Here is a 22,447-nt window from a genome sequence, read left to right on the forward strand (position 1 = left end):
TAGGTTTCCCGGCAACTTTTATTACAAAGACGGTTCTAGGGACTCCCGGCCCCTGCAGCTGGCCCAGCTCTGCACCATCCCAGCTATGGGGGACAAAACTAGGTGAATTCTCCATGCACAGAGGAGCCTGGTCAGGCCCATCCTGGGGACAGTCACTTCCAGTGTTGCACGGAGGCCCCCTTGGGCCTCTGCACAGGTGGCAGCCATTCACAGTCAGCACAAGGTAAGTTTTTTAATATATAAAAGCTTAAAAAAAAAAGAAAAAAGAAGAAAGCGGTGCTATCTTTAGGAACACTTCCAGAAGGACGGAGTAGCCCAGCTACAGCCTCGGTACATGCTAGTCCTGCTCCCTTCCAGGGGACCAGGATCCCTGCCTGTCCCAGCATCCCCGTGGGTATGCATGGGTGCTGCCCATGCTGGGCCCAGAGCCTCGGAAGTCGGGCCCTGCTCCTTGTCCATAGCGAGTCCTGTCCAGGTGGCAGGAGGGAGACAGCGTTTGGTGACTGAAGCAGAACCCACGAGGGCCCTTTGCATATGGCTGAGGTAGTGCTTCCAAGGTGCAGCCGAGGCCCCGTCCGTGTCCCATCCATGCTGGCACTTGTGGCCAGCATCTTAGCAGCTGCCAGGGCAGCAGGGTGCAAGGGGAGCTCCCAAAGGTCTGGCTGTGGCATTTGAGGGGGCAGGCAGAGGGGACAGAGCCCCTCCATTCCCAAGAGTTTGTGCAATCCGAGGCTCCAGGACGTGGTCTTGCCACACACAGAGTGGCTGGTGCTGGGCTCAGGCCTCGCTGTAACACTCATAGATGTTGTCTTCCATCAGGGCCACCACCTGCTCGAACTTGTGCTGCAGCTGCGTCCTCCGGGCCGTGGGGTTGGCCTCCAGCGCTGTCACGATCTGTGGGGTGACCAGGACAGCTGGGCCTCAGCTCTCAGAACAGGCTGCCTGGTGCCCACCCAGGAGCCTTGACTGGAAAACGTCACCACCCCAGAGTCTTAGACTGCCAGGTGTGGGGTGCTCACCTGTGGGCGGTACCGCTTGGCATATTTATAGACCTCTGCCAGCGCCACATTAGTGTTGAACTCATTCTGGTACTTCTGCAGGGACACGGAGGAGGAGGGCATGGTCTTGGTCACCAAAGGGACTCACGCTGCCCTGCTCAGCCTTCAGGCAAGCAAGCAGGCCCCTCAGAGGCCCCAGGATCCATCTCCTCTCCCCCCATGGAGCACTCCACCCATGCCCAAGTCCCCTTTGTGCCCACCCGAGACTCCTCAGCCAGATGGGCGTTCATCTCCTGCTCACTGAGCGGCGCCATGTCCTGGATCTGCTTGTAGTAGCGCTGCACGACCTTGCGGTACTCGGGGATCTCCTTCGCATACAGCAGCTTGTTGGTGGGTGAGTCCTGGCCAGGAGAGGGGTGGAGGGTAGTGGTAGAGGTGGAGGGAGGGGGTGAGGGTGCCGTGTATCATGAACCCTGGCCCCACTGCCACAGATGTGGGCTTGCTGGGCCATCCCTGTGTCCCCATGGTGCTGGCTTCCAGCTCTCCTATGTCCCCAGCTCAGGATCACAACCTGTGGCCTACTCTGGGGGCAAAGTGCAGGAGTGCCATGCCAGCCCCATGGGGTTAGGAGTCATAGGGACTGCTGGAGGCCCAGTTCCTGGCTCAGTTGAACATTTTCCACCACGTGTCTGACACCTGGAAGCCACCCAGCTAAGACTGCCGCCTCTGTGTCCCTCTGGGGACGTCCTCACAACAGATGGCATCTTTTGCCCTCCTGGTCTTTCCATCTCTGCCATCTGGTGGTCCTCCCCACCCTGGGGTGCTGAGTCTCTCCTGTCTTGGCCTGGAAGCCCCCTCTGCCTATTCAGCTCCAAAGCCAGTCGGGTGCCCTGGCTCAGGTGGAGCCTTGTGCCGCCTTCCTGCGTGTTGCTCTGATGTCCCAGTCCCACCCACCCCTGACCCTGTGCAGTGGCTCATGACCTTCAAGGGCTGCTGCCTGGACCCCACACTCAGGCCAGCCTGGCTCACCTTAGGCAGCAGGGTGGGTTGCTGGGTACCCCTGCCTACAGATCCCACTTACCCTATGGCTTCCACCCCACTCCACTGTCCCACCCAGGAAGCCCACCTTGCCCAGCTGCAGGTCAGAGATGGAGCAGGCATCAATGAAGGCCTGTGCGATGACCGTCAGGCAGGCATCAATGTGGTCTGTCTTCTCGATGTCGAACACAAACTGGGGGTTCTTCAGGATGTTCACCCAAAAGCGGAGGGGCAGGCTGGGGTAGGGGAATGGGCTGCGTGAGCCCTGGGGACCCCTGGAACCCCCGGCCTTCTCTTTCTGGCCAGCTGGGCCCCAGCTCCCCCACAGTCTCCATGGTCCCCAGCTCTCAGCAGGAGCCTCGCTGGGTTCTGGTTCTCATTAGAGCCCTGCCCGCCTGCCTATTCTGCTCCGCATGCAGCCAGCAGCCAGCAGCCAGTGTTAGCAGGACAGGGCGGTGGGTCTGGACTCTAGGCCTTGTCCTCTAGAGGCTTGGGGGGCTGCTGACAATCCAACCCCAACACAGGGCCACCAGGTGACATGGCAGCCTGGGGCCATAGGACCCCCAGAGCTGAGAAGCTCCTGAACCACTCAGAAACCCTGGGTGCTGGTGTTCTGGGGATCGGGTGGAGGATTTCAACCCCTGAAGCTGAGATGTATGTGACTCAAGGGAGAGCTGAGAACAGGCCATGGGCCCCAGAGCATTGAGGGCTGAGCCGGGCTCCACCACCCCAGGGCAGAGGGACAGTGGCAGGGGTCAAAGCTTCCACAGTTAAGGTGGCTCCTATCGAGGCCTTGGGTTTACTGAGGGAAACTGAAGCCCAGGGAGGTGAAGTTCTCGCCCCAGATCACAGGGCTGGAACCTGGTGGGCATCATGAGGGGCCAGGCTCCCTGCCCGGACCTGTTGGTCTTCCAGATGTGCAGCGTGTCTGGGTCTGAGATGCCCCTCTTCTCCGCCTGCTCCTCCAGGAAATCGAAGAAGTACTTGACAGCCAGGGGGGGCTTGTCTTCACGAATGCTCAGAATGGCCTTGAATAGGTCGTCCAGGAACTTCTGCAACGTGCCCTGTGGGAGCAGTGGCCACCATCAGCCAGGGCCCTTGCAGAGCCAGGCCAGGCACCTGACCTCCTATGCTTCAGGTTTCTATCTGGGAATTGAGTCAGTGGTGGCCAGGGGCTGAGAACGCAGGCTCTGGGGGTTGATGGTGGCAACCGGGCCCTGTGACCTTGGGGCCACTACTGAACCCTCCCTGCTGCCCAGGCCCCCTCTCCCCGCCAGGCTCATGCACAGCTGACCACTGCCCAGGGGAGACTGAGGCTGGGCCCACCTTGGTGGACAGCAGGCGGGTCAGGTAGATCTCGGGCAGCACCTTCTTGCGGTGGCTCTGCCGGTGCGATTTCTTGGGCTCTGCCAGCTCATCGGTGGGCAGCACCTGGGGGCCAGGCAGTGGTCAGGGCCTGTGCATGCGCTGTCCCCAGCTGTCTGGTGGGGTCTGTCCTGCAGTTCCCACTGCTCCAGCCTCCTAGGCCTAAGAGCTTTTCCCGCATGCCTGGGGGCAGGAAGCCAGGCCACGCCCATAGGGCTGGGCCCCAGGGGCCAAGCTGAGCACTCACCAAGTGGAAATACTTCTCCGTGTCCAAGTCTTTTACTGTGGGAGGAAAACACAAAATGAACAAACAGGGAGGAGAGGGCAAGAGTGATAGAAACAGACAAAGGCAGCGGGGAGAGAGATGGAGATGCAGAAGGCAGAGAAGACACAAAAGGGGACAGGAAACAGCCACAGGACCAGGGACGGCCCCATCCCTACCGAGGGCCCGCAGGTGAGCCACGGGAGACCCCAGAGCACGCAGCTCCCAGCCTGCTCCCAGCCTGTTTCCCCCAGCTGCATCCTAAATGCCCCAGAGTACCTCGGCCCAGAGTGTTGTCTTTCTTGTCTGTTAGGCTCATGGCCAAAGAAGCGCCTTCTGGGATCTACCAGGAGGGAGGCAGAGGTCAGAGGTGAGGGGACAGGATGGAGGGTGGAGGGTGGAGGGCAGAGGATGGGGTGGAGGGCGGGACACACCTTGTAGTGGGCCAGGGTGTTCAGCTTCTTGCGCCCATCCTCTACCACCGAGGTGTCATCCAGGTCCCGCAGGATGTAGCTCTGCGTGCTAGTAGCAAACCATTCTGGGGGTGCAGGATGGGAGGCTCATCAGGATGAGCAGACATGGCTGGGGCTAGAAAGGAGGGGCCCCAACTCTGAAACTCTCTGACTCCTGTGACAAGGCAGGTTAGGGTGCAGAGCGAGGGAGCCAGTGTCCCTCACCTGGGGTGTTAATGTTAAAACTGCCGAGGAAGTGAGTGAAAGCCCCACATGTGAAGAGAGCCCACATGCCCTCCATGACTCCCACTGACCCGACAGTGAGTGCCAGCTCTGCCCTCGCAGCCTGCTCAGTGTCCTGCCACTGTGCCCCAGCCCCGGGGGCCACCTGAGTGTGCTGCCCTGCGCAGAGAGCACTGTTCACTGGAATGGCCTACAGCTCCGGGAAGACCTGAGGTTTCAGCACAAATCTGAGACTCCTAGGCATCCTTCTAAATCCATTTCCCTGAAAGGCTAAGAAGCCTCACCCAACACTGTGCACACTGGGTCTCCCGCACAGCACACTGCACTCTCTGCTGGCCTGGGACCCATTCTCCTGTCCCTGGGGGCCCTCCTGATGCAGTGAGCTCTGTGCCAGGTGCCCACCCAGATCCACGTCCTCGGCTCTCGGCCACTGCGAATAGGGCACGTTCTTGCAGAAGGCCTCCAAGATCTTCTCCTTCACCTGCGTCAGTGTGTCCGTGTCCATGGCGCGCACACTCAGGGAGTCCATGCCGCAGCCCTGGAAGGACACGTTCAGGTTCTGCGGAGGAGAGAGGGGGCGTCAATTGGCAGCACCAGCCTTGCAGGGCCTGGGTGGGCGGTCGCAGTGGAAGGTGAGGTGGGGCAAGTGCAAGGCCTGGGTTCTCGCCTAGCACCAAAGAGCAGAAACCGAAGCCCAGGGTCGCCCCAGACCCAGAGAACTGCCCTATCCCATGTGGCCATGCCCACCACCATAGAGTGAGCCCCGTCCACCGTACCCCAGCCCCCTCACCCTGGGCTTGGCCTCGATGTTCTCACGAAGCAGCCACTCCTCATTGAGCGTGTAACGCGCTTTGCCGGTGATGGCATCGATGGAGCCCTTGTTGATCTGTTGCTTGATGGCGCACAGCAGCAGGAAGAACGGCTCCCCGACGGTCTCCTGGGGGCCGGGCAGTGAGCCAGTGGGACCCCCGCCTGCACCCGCCCTCCTCGCCACTGTGGGACCAGAGGCCTCATGGGTCACAGCTGGTGGCCCTTGAGCTCATTGGCCTCTGGTGCTCCCCTGTGGTGCTGAGGTACTGTGTAAGCAGACAGGAAGGACTGAGAACACAACACTCAGTTCCCCAGGAGGACCACACCAGGGGCCCCACTGAGCCATGGCACAGACCACATCACACGGGGACACAAAGCCTCCACCCTCCTCCCAGATCTTGGGGACCGTGGGGTGGACAGGACACAAAGTGAGTCCTCTCGCCGGTCACTGGGTGTGCCTGAGCTGGTCCCTATCCCAGGGCTCAGTCCCTGGGCTCACCCGCAGGCAGCTGTACATGCAGATGGACATCCAGTTGGTCAGCATCTTCTCTACCACCGACTCGGTGCGCCGCAGCATGAGCTTGGGGTTCTTGGCAGCAGAGGCGTCAATGAGGTCCACTAGCAGCTCCTTCATGATGCTGGTATAGTACTCAAGCTTGCCATGCAGTGCAATGGTCAGCAGTGATGCCAGGCTGCACCTGCAGGGACAAGGAGTCAGCACAGGCACTGGGAGGGGCTGCCCAGGCCAGGCCCGGCCTCACCTGTCACGCACTGCGAAGTCCTTCTGCTGCTCTAGCGCATGCACAAAGATGATGAGGAAGTGCTTGTTGCTGAGCAGCGAGGAGAACAGGCTGATGCCCTCCTCCATGCTGGGCCGGCAGTTCTCAGGGACCTGTGGGTGGGAGGGGCACCATGACGCCCCAGCCACCTCTCACGCCTCCTGGGATGGGGCAGAGCTCACCACCTTCCCACCATGGGTGCCTCCTGTTCCCCCCTGCCTGGGAACAGTGGGGCCCGGAGGTGACCCAGCAACCCAGGGTGGGGTCTCTGGTTTCCATGCTCTAGGCAGCAGGGATGAGGGGCACACGGGATGGGGGGCTTACTACCTTTCAGTGGCAGATGCCTTCCCTCTCTGGGTGGGACTGTGGGTTAGGTGAGTGGGAAGGGCACGCAGGGGTCCAGGACACTCACATTCCACTCTCCCAGCAGTGGGTGGGTCTCCTGCACTGGTAGGCCCCCTTTTGAGCCCAGGGACTGCAACGGGAGCATGTAGCGCTCTTCATACAGGGACGAGCACTGTGGAGGAGCCCAGCCTCAGCAGGGCCGCCTGGCATGCACAACTGGCCCAGGGACACAGAAACAGCCCTACTACAGAGGGAGAGCCATGGCCATGCCCAGGGCTGGGGATGCCAGGGGTACCAGGGAGGGGTGTCCTCTGAGGTCACAGGCATTGGAAGCAGCATGAGCCAAGGTGTGCAATGCAAGAGGGAAGAAGCTTCAGAGGGAGCAGAAACAGCTTGGTGTGCAGTGGTGGAGCCTGAGCAAGCAAGGCTGCTTCCCTCAGCTGCTGCTTAGGGAATAAGGAGGGCGCTGGCCACTGTCATCGTGGGAAAGTGGGGACAGGGCAGTGGCGCCAGGAAGGGCAAGAGGAAGTAAGGGAGGCATGGAAGGGTTGGGTGGGATTCAGTGGACAGGAGAGGGGACATGGAGACCGAGAAGCCAGTCCGGGGGTGGTGGGCCCAGCACGGCTGGCGAGTGGGGCTGAGAGCCGGCTTCTGTATGGACAGCAAAACATCCAGTGAGCAGAGAGGAAAGTGGGGGAGAAACTGGGCCTCGGGCTCGGCAGGCAGCCAGGACTGCTGTGGATGACAGCGTAGGTTTTGCTCTACTCAAGGGGCCTGTGCTGCATCAAGGTGCCATGGGCCCAGATGCTCAAGGCACCCAGAGTGGGTCCGAGGGGGCCCAGGCTGACCTTGGGAAAGAAAGTGCGGGTCACAAAGTGCTTGTATTCCAGGAAGGGGATGCCCTGGCTGCGGTTCAGCTCCTTAGTCAGGTCCGTCATGTCTGTCTGCAGCTCGGCAAAGCCTGGGGGCCAGGTGGGCAGCGTGGGCGGATGGCCAGCTGGTCCCAGATGGGAAGCCACTGCCCTGTCCATGCCAACATCCCCACCTGCTACCTTTGCGGATCTCCTCGCGGATCTGAGACTCCATCTCCTCCATCTGCAGCAGCGTCTTCTGCCAGTAGCGCTCGGCGCGGCGGCTCTTGGTGCAGAAGAAGAACAGGGCTGTGGGTGCAGGCAGCGGGCAGGGTGTCAGGCGTCAGGCGCCAGGTCCCGCCCCCCCCCCTGAGGCCCAGGGCTTGGGGACCAGGCAGCGCCTGCTGTCCCCTCCTTAGCAAAGGAGTGTGGAGGAGGGAGGACCCGGGGCAGGAATGCCGGGTGACTTCTGCTTTCTTTCTTTCTAGGTTTTCCACTCCTTTTACAATGACCAGATGTCACGGTTAACAGTGCCTTCACAGCAGTTACACTGCAACCCTTCCGAGGGCTGGGAGTGAGGTGACAGAGGGATATACGGTGTTCCTCGAGGAGGAAGAGCTAGAAGGAGGTGTGCAGCACACAGGAGGTACTGGGGGCAGGATGGGTATTTGCCTCCTTTCATCTTCCTCTGGTTTCCCATGTATTTTTTTTACATTGCCTATGAGCAGTTTTTTAAAACTAAGATATAGTAGCTGTACTGAGACACAGAGGCCATAGTATATAATCTGCCCGTGTCAAGTCTAGCTTGGTGTTTCCTAGTGAGGGACACCATCAGCACTAATCTTAGAACGTATTTCTTGCCTGGACATGCCCTGCACCCGTAAAGCAGTCCTCCCCTCTCCTTCTCAGCTGGCAGCCATGAATCTACTTCTTCTTTCTATAGTCAACCTCTTTCGGACACTTAGTCTAATGGAATTGCACAGCATGCAGCCTTTTCTCCCCAGTTTCTTTTATTACCATAATAATCTCAAGGTGCCTGTATATCACAGCACCTGTCAAAGCTGCGCTTTTTTGTGGCTGAGTAATATTCCACTGTAGGGACAGACAGATTGTCTTTTGTTCATCCATTTATCATCTGATGGTCATTTGAGTTGTTCTGATCTCTTGATTATTGTATGTAATGCAACAGCATTTGTGTACAAGGGTTTCTGTGTGTGTGTATACAGGTTGTTATTTCTCCTGGGCAGATACCTAGGAGTGGAATTACTGGGCCAGTTGGCAGCTCTGTGGCACCATTCTGAGGCACTGCCAAGCATTTTGCAAGCAGGTGCCCACTCTATACTCCCAGTGGGGCAGGAGAACTCCGTTCCCTGCTCACTCGCTGTATAAACACAGTTATAACTCGCAGGTTCCCCTTCCCTGGACAGCCCTCTCTCCAGGACCTTCTGTAGCTCCTCAGTGATTGGAGAACAGGATTCCAAATTCCCCTGCCTGGCGTTCACCGTTCACCTTCCGCCCACTGTGCAGCATCTGGCACGCTGCCCCTGCCCTCCTGCCCCTATCCCTGCCTGTCTTGAGGCCTCCCAGGGAGGGGCTCCGTACCGACCACGGACAGCAGCAACAGCACACTGAAGATGACGATGGAGGCCACGATGGTCGTCTCGCTGCCCCCTAGTTGCAGCGTGGCGATGGTCTGGTTGAAGTTCCCCACCTGGACCTGGCAGAGGCAGGAAGAGTTTTCGGTTCCAAGGAAACGCTGCGGCTCTTCTGGGCCTACTGCGTGGCCATGGGCAGGTTGCCAACCTCTGACCACAACACAAGAGGACCATGTCTAAGCCGGAGACCCGGACAGACATGATGCCTGGCTGAGCAGCCACACACAGAGCAGGGGCTGCCATGGTCAGGACCGTGAGAGGAGCGGGGAGGAGCCAGAGGCGGGCAGTGCCCCGCCTGGCAGCCTGCTCTAGATGGGACACCGAGAGGGCGCATCAGTGTACTGCTTCTGAAAGTCCAGCCCCTTTAGGCCCAGATGGCCCACTCACTAACCTTGAGCAAGAGGTAACTAGGTTCTTAGACCTCAATTTCCTCAGCTGTCAAGTAGGGGTGTAAAGCTCTGCCTTGCTTTGCTGGCCTAGGCTGCTGAGCTCCAGGGAGGGCCAAGTGCTCCTCAGAGGGACTGGGCCACACTCACTGTAGCCCAGCACTGGCCACTCAAGTGGTGGCCACACCCACCAAGCCTCCAGGACCACCCATTCAGATGGCCACACCCATCACAGCCTCCAGGGCCCACCCACTCACTGTGATGGGCAGCTGTCCCTCCGCAGCATCCAGAGAGTCATTGACTGAGCAGTGGATGACTCTGTCAGAGACGATCTGGATGTCGCAGGCCACCTGGCCGATCTTGACCTGGTACTCGTGGCTCTCAAGCCCCAGGCCATCCTGCTCCTTCTGCAGAGACAGGCGTGGGGAGGGAATGGGATAGGGATGGGGACAGAAATAGGACAGTGGGGAAGGAGTGAGGAGGACGGGACGAGGTGCTCACGTGGATGACGAGGGTGAGCGGCTCCCCGGGGTGGTGGCGGATCCAACGCTCACGCCGTGCTGTGGAGAACTGCGGGTTGGGCAGGTAGTCCAGATGGAAGCGGCCCCCACGTGGCATCTCCTCCGGGTCAGGCAGGGGCTCATAGGGTGCCTCGTCCACGTAGACCCGGCCATTGATGAAGAAGGCCACAGGTGCTGAGGCGTTGTGCAGGGCCCCAGGTGACGGGCAGGTGATGAGTGTGGCATTGAGGACCTTGCACAGCTGGGGATGGAGGGGTGGATGTGGAGGGGCAGAGGAGACAAGGGGCGGAGGGAGGACTGGTGTGCAGTCAGGGCCACCCCACCTGTCCCACTGCCCCCGCCAGGAGCTCACCGTGGGCTCCCGGCCGATGCGGTGCACAGCCATGGATACGTTCTGAACCATGTGGAAGCGCTCACCGGCCACCGTGATGGTTCTGCCGCCACTGGGGACAGCCAGGCCATCACCACCCACAGTTGGGTGGGGAGGGCAGGGCTAGGGCCAGGGCAGGGCAGTGGGGAACTTGGTCTCACCTGACGGGGCTGCGGCGCGGGCTGATGGCCATGATGACCGGGTTCCGCATGTAGGTGAAGCTGAGGTTCCCGTGTGCGCAGCCCCGGCGCTCAAAGCGCACACACACAGGCACCGGGGCGGGCAGGGCCCCGGCGGGCATGGTGCAAGCAATGCTGGTGTCTGAGCGCCTGGGGCAGCAGGACGGCATGGCGACCTTGGTACTGTGCCCCCCACCCAAGTCCCTTAGTGCTACCCAGGTCCTCCCTCCGGCTGCCCCACACTGGGCCTGTTCTTCCTGACCACCCATCTCCCCCCAGAAGCCTTCCTGGATCTCCCTGCCAACTCTTCCCAGCAGCGTTTCTCACAATCCCAGTCCTATTTCCTGTGGGTGTGTCTGCCTCGCCCTTGCAGGCTGTGCTAGACCTGGACATGCGTACTGATGGGGCTTGGTACACAACAGGTGCAGAACAGGCATTTCCCACAAGGCTCCAGACCACACTTGCGGGCCACAGCCTGGGGCTGTGCGAGGATCTGAGCTCACTGGGCACTGACCGCGTGCACTGCGGCATCTCTCATGGAGCGCCTGCTGTATTTGCCCCCACAGGACGCCCACCACTAACTGCTCTGTCCTCACGGGGTGGGGAAACAGAGTCAGGGAGGAGAGGGGGCCGGCAGACCTGGGGGGAGACCCCCAGCCTGTGGTCCCCAGGGCTCACACAAGCTCGGTGCAGGGGTCAGTGTCGTTCACCAGGACCTGCAGCTTGGAGCCCACATGGAGGTCGCTCCCGTGGATGGTGATCCGGGTGCCACCCGCTGTGGGGCCCACGGCTGGCTCCAGGGAGTGAACCTGGGGCAGCTGGGAAGGGAGGCGCGTGCTCAGGCTGGGCACTGGGCAGGCAGGGTGGGGGCACAGTGGACAGGGCACTCACCACATAGGAGAAGCGCTCCCGGGACGTCCCCTCCTTGGACATGTTCACAGTCACCACATCTGAGAACGCTGCTGTGGCTGGCCCTGTGACACACACGATCCTGGGGGGACACCGGGTCACAGGGTCACAGCTGATGGGCGGCAGCACTACCCACTGGGGTCATCCCCACCCAAGTTTCTGCAGCTCTGAGACAGGGGCCACATGGGCTCTGGACACCTGCTGGGCTGGTGGCCGAGGTACCCAGCTCCTCCACTCTCCCTGACAGTGCAACCCACGCCTCTACTTTCCCAACTGCTGTTCACTGTCACCAGAGCCAGGCTTCATGGCGGAAGGGTGAGGCTGGGGGCCAGAGCTAAGGGGCTCTGCTACCACTCACTCCTCGGACACGATGTATCTGTTGGCCAGCAACTCGCAGGCCACGCTGCCGATCCACACGCTGTGGGCCACATCGCTGAGCCGCCGGCCCAGGTCCCGGCCACGGATGGTCAGCAGGGTCCCTCCGTCCAGGGGGCCACTCAGGGGCTCAATCTGCCAGCGGCCGGAGAAGGCAGGTGGGCTGTGAGGCCGGGGTGGGGGGGCAGGAACTGTCTCCCATGTCCCACGGGCCACCCGGACCCAGACTCAGAGGAGGAGGGGCAGGAGATGGGGCGAGGGGGCTGCCCAGAGACGTGCAGGTGGCAGTCACTGAGCCCACCTGGTGACTGCATGCTCTGCACCTCAGCCTGAAGTCAACAGTGCCCAGGGTGGGCATCTGACTCCAGCTAAGCCAACCCAATCCCTTCCCCGAGTGGTGCTTTTCTGTTGTTTTGATTTTGCTTATTTCTTTCTTTACTGGGATTGAACACACCACCCTCACACTGAACTACATCCCCAGCCCTGTTTGAGATAGGGTCTTACTGTATCACTCAGTTCCCCAGTCTGGGCTCCAACGTGGGATCCTCCTGCCTCAGCTTCCCAGAGTGCTGGGATGACAGGTGTGCACCCCCATACCCGGTGAGTTGCTTTTCTTAGAATGCAGGCTGGTGAGGGAGCCTGGGTGCTCACCAGATGGGCGTGGCTGGGATCTCACCGTGCACTGGTGATGCGAAGCCCTGCACCCCCAACCCCACATCTCCACTGTTATTCTCTGCTCCCCACCACGCAGGGCAGGTGCTCTGCCTGTGTCTGGGTGCTCACCGTGTGGATCTCGGGGGCTGGGCAGGTGCCAGGCGGGGGTGGCAGGGGTCCCCGTGAGCGGCAGCCATCGCTCCACATGCAGAGATGGCCCAAGTCCTCTCGGCCCAGGCACTGGGAGCAGTCGGGGCTGCCCATGGCGCAGTTGTAGACCACGACTGGGGAGACATGTGCAGCATGGTCAGACCCGGGGCACGCAGCACATTCTCTAACCTGGGCCCTGTCACTGTCACCCTCCTCAGGGGTCCACAGCACAGCCATGGGCCACACAGGGAGAGGCTGAGGCCCCCAGAGCCAGAGCCCAAAGCAGCAGGGCTGGACTGCACTAGGCCCAAATGGGTTCCTGTCAGCGAACTCAAACCCTGGAACAGACCCTGGAGGGACAGGGAGGGTCTGGGGCCATCATGGTTCACACATGGAGCCCAGGTCTAGCTCCTTGGTGTGTTGATTCAGTACGTGTAAGATGCAATGATCATTGGGTACGGAGGCGCACACCTGTTATCTCAGTACTCTGGGAGGCTGAGGCAGAAGAATCGCAAGTTCAAACCCCTCCTGGGCACCTTATGAGACCCTGACTAAAAAACTATAGAGGGCTGAGGCTGTAGCTCAGTACAAAGGCCCTGGATTCAGTCCCCAGTACTGCTTTTAAAAAAAAGCAGTAATGGTTTCAGGCTTCCACACTGCAGCTGTTCAACACTGGCCCAAATCTGTACAGGGACCAAGACCTCTTTCACTGGGAATGGTGGGGCTCAGAGAGGGTACATGGGGTGCTGGAAGTTGCAGAGCCATTGGCAGGAGATGCTGCAGAGCCTGATGCTTGGCAGGGCACAGGAGAACAATGAAGGGACCATGGGCCTGTAAAGGTGGGGTCCCCGGGCCACAAGTGACAGGGATGGAGGGGCACCCACCTGTCATGGGGTCAGGGCTGTCCAGGAACCGGGGTGGCTGCCCCTGCAGCTGGAGGCTGAGCAGAAACATCTGGCTCTTCTGGGCCGTGTGCAGCTGCAGAGGACAGGAGGGTGGGATGAGCCCGTGGGTCTGGGTCTCTGGTAGGAGTAGGGCCATGGGGGAGGGGCAGGAGGTAGAGGAGGGTACAGAGGAGGGAGGATGGGGCGCAGCATCTAGCCTTTCCCTCAGAAGTCACCCTACTTACCACCACGTGGCTGCAGCGGATGGCAGACTCATTCACCCACACGGCCTCAAAGTTGTCCTCCAGCCCGAAGCTGCACTGGAGCACTGCTCCCTGTGGGGTATGGATGGAGGGAGTGGGAGAGGCGGGCAGCACCATTCCAACACCCTCGGGCCCCCCCCTCCATTGAGCCCCTTCCCGGCGGCCATGTCCCGAATTTGGGAAGGCAGAGATGTCCCAACCTCCCTAGTGGCCTAAACCAGGCCTGGACTTGGCTCAAAGTGCCAGCTCCCTACCTCTGCCCTAGGATGCCTGCAATGCTCTGCCCCAGGGTCCCTCCTTCTCCCTGAGGACAGCTGGTCCCCTTTCTGCCTCTGCCAAGACACACTGCAGTCCTGACTTCAGCTCAGACATCCCCTGCCCCAAAGCTCCTGACACCCCCCAGTCGGAAGGGCGCACCCATGGGATCCTGCATCCACCCACTTGGAAGTGGGTGTCAATAACCTCCTGCCCCATCTCCCACCTACTGCAGGGGGTTGGAGCTGAGCCCAGCCCCTCGACACCACAAAGCAGCTAGAAGAGCTCAAGTCAGGTTCGAGTCCCTCCTCTGTTCCTTCCTAAGCTGCATGGCCTTATCAAATCACCCCTCTTTGCAGAGCCTTCACTTATTTTACTTTTTGGCTTTCCGAGACAGGGTCTCACTACGGACTACAGGCTGGCATTGAACTCACTATTGTAGCCCAGGCTGGCTTCAGACCCACAGCCATGCTCCTGCCTCAACCTCCCGAGTACTGGAATTACAGGCATTCACCACCACAGCCAGCAGCTTTTTTAGTGAACAATGTATAAAAGGAATCAGGAATCGTTTCCCCTTCCTTACAGAGTTGTTGGAAATTGGAGCTTGCATATCTTACAGGTTTGCAAATCCTGGGTGCCTAAAATTCGGTAAGTAGGACAGGGCATGTGGGAGGTGCTTAGAAAGTGTCTGCTGATGGAGAAGGCAGGGCCAGGGCCAGGGGCTCATCCTGTTCTCCCAGCAGCAGCAGCTGCACACACTGGCTGAGGGAGCAAGCTGGGGTCCCTTGGGTAAGGATGAGCCCCCTGCTGGCCATGTGCCAGGACATCCTGTCTATGCTCCTCCTGTTGTTGGAGAGGGGACACCCCGATAGACAGCAGGTCAGGCTCCTCTTTTGGGGTCCCAGCTGGGAGCAACACAGGCAACTGGCTGATGACAGGGCAGAGTGCCCATCTGTCCCCTGCAGAGCTGAGCTGGGGGCACACATGGCCTGGGTGTCCCAGAGGGACAGATAACCTGGGGACAGGGACCAGGGCACCCCTCCCCACACTTCCCGATGCCCAGCACGCAGCCCCACGTGTGACAGCCGTCATGGCGGCTCCTCGTGGGAGCAGCAGATGGCGTCCCAGGAGCGGGACAGCTGGCTCCCGGCCAGGACTTGTCAACGCTTCCCACCCAGGACGCCGCGGGAGGGAGGGCGGGCGCGGGGGAAGCAAGAACTCAGCCATCTGCTCCGGCCTCAGTTTCCCCGCTGGACAGAGGGGCCGCTCCAGCCGTAGGGGAGATATGGGCTCCGGGCAAGGTGGATGCCAGGGGATGAGCGAGGACCACCCCCACCGAGTGAGCCAGGGCCACCCTGACCACAGACATCCCAGGCCCCGCTCACCCAGGCGACACACACTCAGACTAGACTCGTCACACCCACCCTAAAATTGACCGGGCCCTGCCCACCAAACGGTCCCGCCCACCCCTTGGCCAAACTCCGGTCACGCCCACACCAGACTAAGGCCACCCGAGCTGCCCCGCCCACCCACGCTGGCCCCGCCCACCTCCCCTACCCCTGCCGCGCGGACCACGCCCACCCGCTGCCGGGGCAAAAAGGGCCAGGAGGTTTTGTGCCCTTGGTCCAGGTCCCCACTGTCCCCCGTCCCCTCCTCTGTCCTGTGCGGCAGTCTGGATGGAGCCCAGCCCTGGGAAGGGCCAAGTGACCACGCGGTTACTCACGTGGAAGGAGGCAGCGTTGGCCAGAGGGACGAGGATGTCCTGGGCTCCGCCCGTGGGCGCAGGTGCCAGAGGAGAGGGCAGGGTCTGGGGACAGTCCCGGGGGCTCTGGGGACGATAAGACAATACGATACAGAGCGTTGGTCACCGGCCCTCCCTGCTGGGTGACACTGGGTAGATGGCAGCGGTCCCCCAGGCCAGGCTGCTGTCACACGCCTGCCCCCCAGGCTCAGGAGTGAGACCTGTGTCTAATGGGCCAGGCCACCCCCCAACCTTTGGGCCCTCTGCCCATTGGCCCGCCCCCCAGATCACCCTGTCCTGGGTTTCCCATGAGGCCCTGTCCTGTCCAGTCCTGCTCTCTTGGCACAGCCAGCTGGGAACCACATCCTCCCTCTTCGCAGGCCCTCTGCTTGTACACATGGGGATGGGGACAGTGGGGGCAGGCAGGTGACTCCTCCCTGCTCTGGTGGGCTGATGTGCAGACCACTGCCAGGTCTGTGTGAGCCCAGGCCTCCACAGCCACCTGGCACTTGGTGAATTGCCTAGTTATGCAGGCTGGGCGGAAGCTGCCTCTTCTCTGGCCAATGACAGTGACCCTTAAAGACAGCTCCCCCACCACGCCCTGCTGCTTTTGCCCGGAGAATCTGGGGCAGGGATTCTGACTGGATGCAGCCTTGGAAACCCCTCCTAGCTGTGAGCTCCTACACCTCTGTCAAAACCCAGCACAAAAGTCCCCTCAAGACAAGTCGTCTCTGGTTCCTAGGTGCACAGTGGCCATCAGTCGGAGCCTACTTCGTGACAGGTGTTAATTCTAGATTTCCCAGGCCTCCAGGTGGCCCATTTGACAGGTAGAGAAACAGGCCCAGAGAGGGTTAGGAGTCTGCCAGGGCTCTCATAGCCACGAATCACACCCAAGGATTTTGGTCTTCAATGGGATAGCAGGACCACACCTGACTGGTTCTTTAGTGTTTAGGAAGAAGATGTAAGGGCTTGGAAAGATTTTCAACGTGTTAAAGTTTTCATAAAATAGGATAGAGCATGGTGGTGAGGCCCTGCCCCACTGGCTTACCTTGGGGTTGGATGAGGCCTGGCACTGGGACTGGTTGGAGATACAGATGTGCTGCTCTGTACACCAGAAGCAGGGCCAGCGTGCAGACAGGCAGCTGGTACAGCTGGAAGATAAGCCCTCAGATTGCTCCCGCTCTCACCTCACCCTGCCTCGGGACCTGGGCCCAGAAGGGAAGGGGCACAGGGCACCCTCCCTGTAAGGAGTGAGCTCCCCACCACCAGATGTATGCAAGGGGCCTATAGGTGGCCACCATATGCAGTCAAGGATTCTCTCTGGGGGTCTGCAGAGGCCTGGTGGGCAGGCGAGAGGCAGGAGCTGTGAATACCCCCAAGGGCCTCCCTGGGGTCCCTGTCCCCTGACACCCACAGGACACCCAGCCACTCACGCAGTGCTGGGGGCCACGTGGGCAACACGGCTGCAGTCATAGATGGTGAAGTTGGCTGAGACGATGGCGCGCCCGTGGACCCTCAGGGACATCTCCACGGTCACGTGGTCTGGAGGTCACAGGCGCGGACCTCAGAGGCCGAAGGTCAAGGACCCACCCCAAGACCTCAGCCCTCTACCCTTCACTCACCTTGCTGAGGTGGGAAGGCTGGGAAGTGGTCCCGGGGCAGAAGGTTGCAGTAGGTGATCTGGTGGCCATCGGCGGGGCCCGGGACTCGAGCTACCGTGTGGATGCCATTGCCATAGTCACAGGCCATCTCCAGGCCACTGAGGCTGGGCAGGCTGCCAGAGACCTGCAGGATCATGCCCTGGGGGCGGGGGACCTCAGTGCGTGATGGACAGCTCAGCACCCTGGAGCCAACCTGCCTGAGCGTGCTCCGGGGGAAGGGTGGCAGGAAGGGTGGCAGCAACCAGCACTCAAGACCAAAGGGTTGCATGTCCCATGTGACCTCTGGGCCTCAGTTTCCCAGGCCGAAATGCACTGTGCTCCCACTGTCAAGAAGGCCCACTGTTATCTGGGCAGGAGACCTCTTCATCCCCTGAGCCCTGGCACTTCATCCCCACACTTCCTGTGCCCCGAATGCCCTGCCATGGCCACCCGACTCATCTCCCTGTACTTGCTCAAATGTCACTTCCACCACTTCCCTGTCCTGACCAGTCTGAAATGTCTACCCTTCCATCCTCCCACACTGGGCACTTTCTCTTTGCTCGCCCTCTGCACCATCAACTTGATTGATTGATTGATTGATTGAGACAGGGTCTTGCTACATAGCCCACGCTGGCTTGGAACTCTCAGCGATTCTCCCATCTCAGCCTCCCAAGTGCTAGGATGACAGGCGTGAAACACCAACCCGGCTCTCTCACATCTTATTGGGGTCTTGTTCACGGCTGTGTCCCCAGAGTCAAGAATGTGCCTGGCACATGGCAGGTGCTCAAGTGGGCGGGGGACCTGCCATCTCCCTGGGCTGGGCTTTCCCCTTCTGTGAATCTGGCTGTGCCGTGCACACCTAACCAAAGGGACCCTGTGCTGACTCACTGGGTGCTCCAGGTGCACGTCAATCTCTGCGGGCAGCACAGCCATGGCGGGGCAGCGGCTGGGGCCCTCACTGGCGCTGGTCCAGAAGTGCGGCTGGCTGGAGTTGTCGCAGTCCTGCTGCATGGTGCACCTGGGGGTGGCACAGGTCAGTTCCCAGTGGTTGCTGCCTCCCCCCCCCCCCCGCAGCCCTGGGCCTCACCGTGTCTCCAGCACACACCAGCCACAGTAGGCATCGGCCGCGCCCACGCAGTCCCCACAGGTGGCATGTGCCTCACAGGCTGCAACCTTCACACGGGCCATCTGGGGGCAGAGGCGAGTACTGAGCAGGGGCCAGGGAAACAGGCCTGATGCTCTCTGGGGAGGGAAGGAGTCCAGATGTGCACAGGCCGGGGTCTGCAGGCCCCTGGGTGGGGGCTCGGCCTTACCTGATGGGAAGTCATCAGGTAGAGGTAGCTGGGGTCTGTGGGGTCGAACTGCATGATGGGATGCACAGGCTCCCCATAGGCCACTGTCACCATGCGCCGGCTGACCACTTGCATGCTCTCGTTAAGGCTGAGCTGGGGGGGCAGGAGTGTCAGGTAGTGCCCAGCAGCTCCTGCCCATCCTGCCCCTGTACCCCATGTGTGCCAAACCGCTCTGGGCCTGGAGGCCTCATGGCCAGGAGTGAAGACCTGAGTCTGAATTCTGTGCAAATGTTTGTGTCATACAAGCTGCCTTCTCTCTAGCCCTACAGGACCGAGGGCCAGAGAGAGGCTACTGGCTACCTTCCTCATGCCTCCTAGCTCACCCACTTCACACAGGGGAAACTGAGGCCCAGAGAGACCCATATTTGCCAGGCTGTGGCCCTGCCCCATCAAAGCTCCACAGCAGCTTCCAGCCCTTCACAGATGGGGAAACTGAGTCTGGGGCACAGCCCAGAGATCCAAGTGGAGGTCTACCCAGCTTCAGAGCCCCACGTGACCATCCTACCTTTAGGAGCCGCCCAGTGGCCGTGCCCAGGAAGACAGCCATGTAGTTGTTGGCACTGGCCACAGCCACTGCGGTGAGGCCCGGGGCGCGGAACACAGGGGTGGCCTTCAGAGGCTGCAGGATGGTCAGTGGGTGTTGCAGGTGGGCCGCACCACAGTCCAGCTGCTCTGGCTGCAGCTGCAAGAGATACACAGGTTGGCTCAGCTCCAGAACCTTCCACCATCCTGGCTGCCCCACAGGACGGGGTCTCAAGACTCACTGCCCCAGGTCCAGATGCCAGCAGGACCTGTCCCTATCCCAGGGTGGTTCAGGCTCATGGGGACCAGATCAGTCTGATTTTGGAAGCTGAGGGAGAACACTGTGGTCCCAGCCACCCAGGAGGCTGAGGCAGGAGGGCTAAGTCCAGGTAATTTAGAGAGACTCTTCCTAGAAATAAAGACTGAAGAGGGCTGGGTGTGACTCAGTAGAGCAACCCTGGGGCCAGTCCCTAGGGACTTCGAGAGAGGCTGGGACAGAACAGGACCAACACCCTGCCCTCAGGCCACCACTCCTGGCCTGGCAGACATCACATCACGTCTGCCTCAGTTTACCCAGTGACCCAAGGGGTCTCCTCCCTGACCCTTGGCTGGCTCCACCTCCTCCCACATGGCCCCCAGTTTGGCCAGGGACCCAGGCCCCAGGAGCTCGGCTGACCCCGAGCTGAGCCCATTGTGTCACTTAGGCCCTTCCTCACAGGAGCCAGGCAGCAGCAGAGGGCACCCGGCCCAGGCCACCCCTGCCCCGGGCCTCATGGGGGCTCCCAAGGGTGCTGGCACAAGGCGGTGGTTCAGGAGAGCTGGGTCCTCCAGGGTCTGATAGGAAAATGGCCCTACACATACTGCATCCATAGATCCCCTGCAGAGACCCGAGGACATCATGCTCACTGGGCTGGCCTGTGCCAGCCCTGGCACTGTCACCCTGAATCCTGTGGCCCTGTAAGGTCCAATCTCACAGACACGGAAACTGAGGTACAGAAGACTGCCAGTGCAATGTCGTATCACCCCCACACATGCCAGCATATGGCCCCCACTGCCGCCACATGGGGCTCTGGGGTCCCCAGAGTGCAGCATCCCGGCTGTCTTAAGGGTGCTGCTCTGAAGGGCTTGCTAGGTGCCCTGCGGTGCTGTCTTCGAGCCCGAGCCCCTGCTGTGTGCCCATGAGGTGTCGGCACAGTGGGCATCCAGGCCAGGCCACTGAAGCCCAGGCGTGAGTGCTCTTGAGCCTGCGGGTGACCTGGGCCAGCCACCTTGCTTCTCTGGCCCTCAGTTTACCCAGTGCAAGTGGGCACAGCAGCCACCGGGTGACATATCAGCCAACAACACGCCTGGCTTCTGACATGGGTGTTGCTATCATTATCGTAAAACGAAACTGGGGCTGCAGCCTGGTGGTGAGTGCGCGGCAGGACCCACTTCCAGAACAAGGAAGAGGTCCCTTACTCAGCCCTCCCACGGTTCCCAGAACTCCCAGAACAACCCTGAATCTGAAGTCCGCCCTACTGAGCCCCTTCACCCTCCATGCTAAGCCCTTCATGGGCTCCTGCTGGGCAGGGCCGCAGGGCCTTTGCCTTTGCTTCTTTCTCTGCCTGGGTGCCATTCCCAGATGGCAGCCCCCTGTTGCTGGGGATATTCTGGAACCTCTGAGGACACCTGAAATCAGGGCCCATGCTGAACCCTATATAGTTTCCTCCCAGCGCATAGGGAGGAGATACAAAGCACCGGAAAAGAATTTATATACAAAGCACCGGAAGAGAATGATAATAACACAACTGAGACAAAGTGTGGTTCAGAAAGTTGGGTGAATGTTCTCTCTCCCTCTCACCTCGGCGACCTCAGCATACAATTTCTGTTCACTTTATGATGTCAAGAACATCACCATGGGCCAGGGATTTAGCTCAGTGGTTTCACTGCCTGCTGCGCAAGTGCAAAGACCCAAGTTCGATCCCCGGTACCAAAAAAAACTCCAAAAACATCATCGTGTGCTCATAGGAAGTGCTGTAGGCTCCTCTCTGCTGGGTCTGTTTCTCCAGAGTCACTGCTCCTGGGCTTTGGGGGCCATGAATGGCTGAATCCGAGGTGACCTGGACCCCATCCTGCACCCAGGGACACTTGGAGTGGTGGCTCCGTAAGGATGTGCCGGCAGGCGAAGGCTCCCATTGGGTTGTCCTCGAGGGGACCCAGAAGAGAGCAATTGAAAATGGGTGGACTGCTGGCTTCTGGAATTTTCCACTGAACACTCAGGGCCTCGGCTGACCGAGGGGAGCTGGCACCCGGGAGTGGACCGCAGATGGGGCGGCCCTGCAGCCTCCTTCTCCCCCTGCGCTGGGCTGTGGGTGGGCGGCAGTTATGTAACTGTTCATGAATATGGATCACTCGGGCATTAAGAAATGGGCTGTGTGCAAATGAAAACTGCTAGCCCTGGGGGAGGGGGCCCAGATGACACCAGTGGGGTTCTGTGCGCCCAGCGCTGAGCTGAGGCTGGCCCAGGGGTGACCTGTGGGCCCCAAGAGGCACAGGGTGGGACCCAGCTCTGCCACCCGCCCTGACGTTCACAAGCCATTAATTCTGCACCGAAGGAATTTTCTAAAAGCCTTCCCCTAACTTTTTTTTTCTTATCCTAAAAATAAAATCCAAAAAAAATTTTTTTAAAGGAGAAGCCGCCAGCTGCTCTGAGAGATGGTACTGGTCCCAGGCTGGTGGGGACAGGGCCCCCACACACCCCTGCAGCCCCAGCTGGGCACCCCAGGCCGCCTTGACCCTGTTCCACCCCGTTGGTCCCCACAGTCCCTCAAACACCTCCCACTGTGCCTGAACCGTTGCAAATGGCCCTCCATAGCCAGGGTCCAGGCCGCGCTACACACACACACACACACACACACACACACACACACACACACACACACACACACACACACACACACACACGGTCCAGGCGCGCACATGAGTCCCCGGCACATCACCCTATCCAGACCCACACTGCCTTCTTCCCAGGGGAGCCAGCCAGCTGCCAGCTGGCCTCCAGGATGCTGCTGTACAGAGACACTTCCCTGCTCTGTGACGCCATGGTGCTGGCCGCATAAGCCTGAGCCCTCCCGGCATGGAGGCTGAGCTCTGAGGCGAATGTTTACTAAGGAAGGGGGACTAATTTTGACTGAAGTGTGAATGACTGTATTCAGCGGCTTCCTTTACAAGCAGAATGACTGAGAACAACACAGCTGTGCTGGTGCCGGGTAGCTGAGGGAGGTGTGTGACTCAACTGCACGAAGACTGCGCACAGCGACACAGGTTCCAACTCCTTAGAACCCCAGTCCCCCAGAGTGGGACACTCAATGGCCAGGTTTTGGCTCCTTCCTGAGCGTCCTCTTCCAGGGGCTGCCAGGCTCCGGGTCTGGGCCTCCATTAGACTGAGGACTATCAATCCCGAGACCGA

General features: G+C 60.3%; 1 protein-coding gene across 2 annotated transcripts in view; it reads right to left on the reverse strand.

The window, feature by feature from the left end:
• Plxnd1 (plexin D1) overlaps window positions 1–22,447 on the reverse strand; it is a 28,157-nt gene continuing 5,710 nt past the window's right edge. Inside the window, exons 2-36 of one of the 2 annotated variants that reach the window (XM_013067709.3) lie at window positions 18,983–19,159; window positions 18,439–18,570; window positions 18,213–18,313; window positions 18,014–18,143; window positions 17,108–17,285; window positions 16,919–17,027; window positions 16,534–16,636; window positions 15,468–15,572; window positions 13,472–13,561; window positions 13,227–13,320; window positions 12,322–12,476; window positions 11,522–11,673; window positions 11,146–11,245; window positions 10,933–11,072; window positions 10,237–10,404; window positions 10,058–10,148; window positions 9,686–9,946; window positions 9,442–9,591; window positions 8,746–8,860; window positions 7,345–7,452; window positions 7,141–7,253; window positions 6,360–6,464; window positions 5,930–6,060; window positions 5,668–5,866; window positions 5,149–5,295; window positions 4,761–4,917; window positions 4,098–4,201; window positions 3,943–4,006; window positions 3,649–3,683; window positions 3,363–3,467; window positions 2,937–3,100; window positions 2,125–2,272; window positions 1,259–1,399; window positions 1,020–1,094; window positions 1–894 (exon numbers count right to left, since the gene is read on the reverse strand). In XM_013067709.3, the coding sequence (XP_012923163.3) occupies window positions 778–894; window positions 1,020–1,094; window positions 1,259–1,399; window positions 2,125–2,272; window positions 2,937–3,100; window positions 3,363–3,467; window positions 3,649–3,683; window positions 3,943–4,006; window positions 4,098–4,201; window positions 4,761–4,917; window positions 5,149–5,295; window positions 5,668–5,866; window positions 5,930–6,060; window positions 6,360–6,464; window positions 7,141–7,253; window positions 7,345–7,452; window positions 8,746–8,860; window positions 9,442–9,591; window positions 9,686–9,946; window positions 10,058–10,148; window positions 10,237–10,404; window positions 10,933–11,072; window positions 11,146–11,245; window positions 11,522–11,673; window positions 12,322–12,476; window positions 13,227–13,320; window positions 13,472–13,561; window positions 15,468–15,572; window positions 16,534–16,636; window positions 16,919–17,027; window positions 17,108–17,285; window positions 18,014–18,143; window positions 18,213–18,313; window positions 18,439–18,570; window positions 18,983–19,159 (4,464 nt within the window). In that variant the 3' untranslated portion in view covers window positions 1–777. Of the gene's footprint in view, window positions 895–1,019; window positions 1,095–1,258; window positions 1,400–2,124; window positions 2,273–2,936; window positions 3,101–3,362; window positions 3,468–3,648; window positions 3,684–3,942; window positions 4,007–4,097; window positions 4,202–4,760; window positions 4,918–5,148; window positions 5,296–5,667; window positions 5,867–5,929; window positions 6,061–6,359; window positions 6,465–7,140; window positions 7,254–7,344; window positions 7,453–8,745; window positions 8,861–9,441; window positions 9,592–9,685; window positions 9,947–10,057; window positions 10,149–10,236; window positions 10,405–10,932; window positions 11,073–11,145; window positions 11,246–11,521; window positions 11,674–12,321; window positions 12,477–13,226; window positions 13,321–13,471; window positions 13,562–15,467; window positions 15,573–16,533; window positions 16,637–16,918; window positions 17,028–17,107; window positions 17,286–18,013; window positions 18,144–18,212; window positions 18,314–18,438; window positions 18,571–18,982; window positions 19,160–22,447 lie in introns of those variants that run through there. The other variant, XR_015445660.1, reaches the window with a different exon arrangement.

Source organism: Heterocephalus glaber, unplaced genomic scaffold (genome assembly GCF_053883595.1).
Source record: "Heterocephalus glaber isolate CG9 unplaced genomic scaffold, H.glaber_assembly_v1.0 deba00001614, whole genome shotgun sequence".
NCBI classification, from domain to species: domain Eukaryota; kingdom Metazoa; phylum Chordata; class Mammalia; order Rodentia; family Bathyergidae; genus Heterocephalus; species Heterocephalus glaber.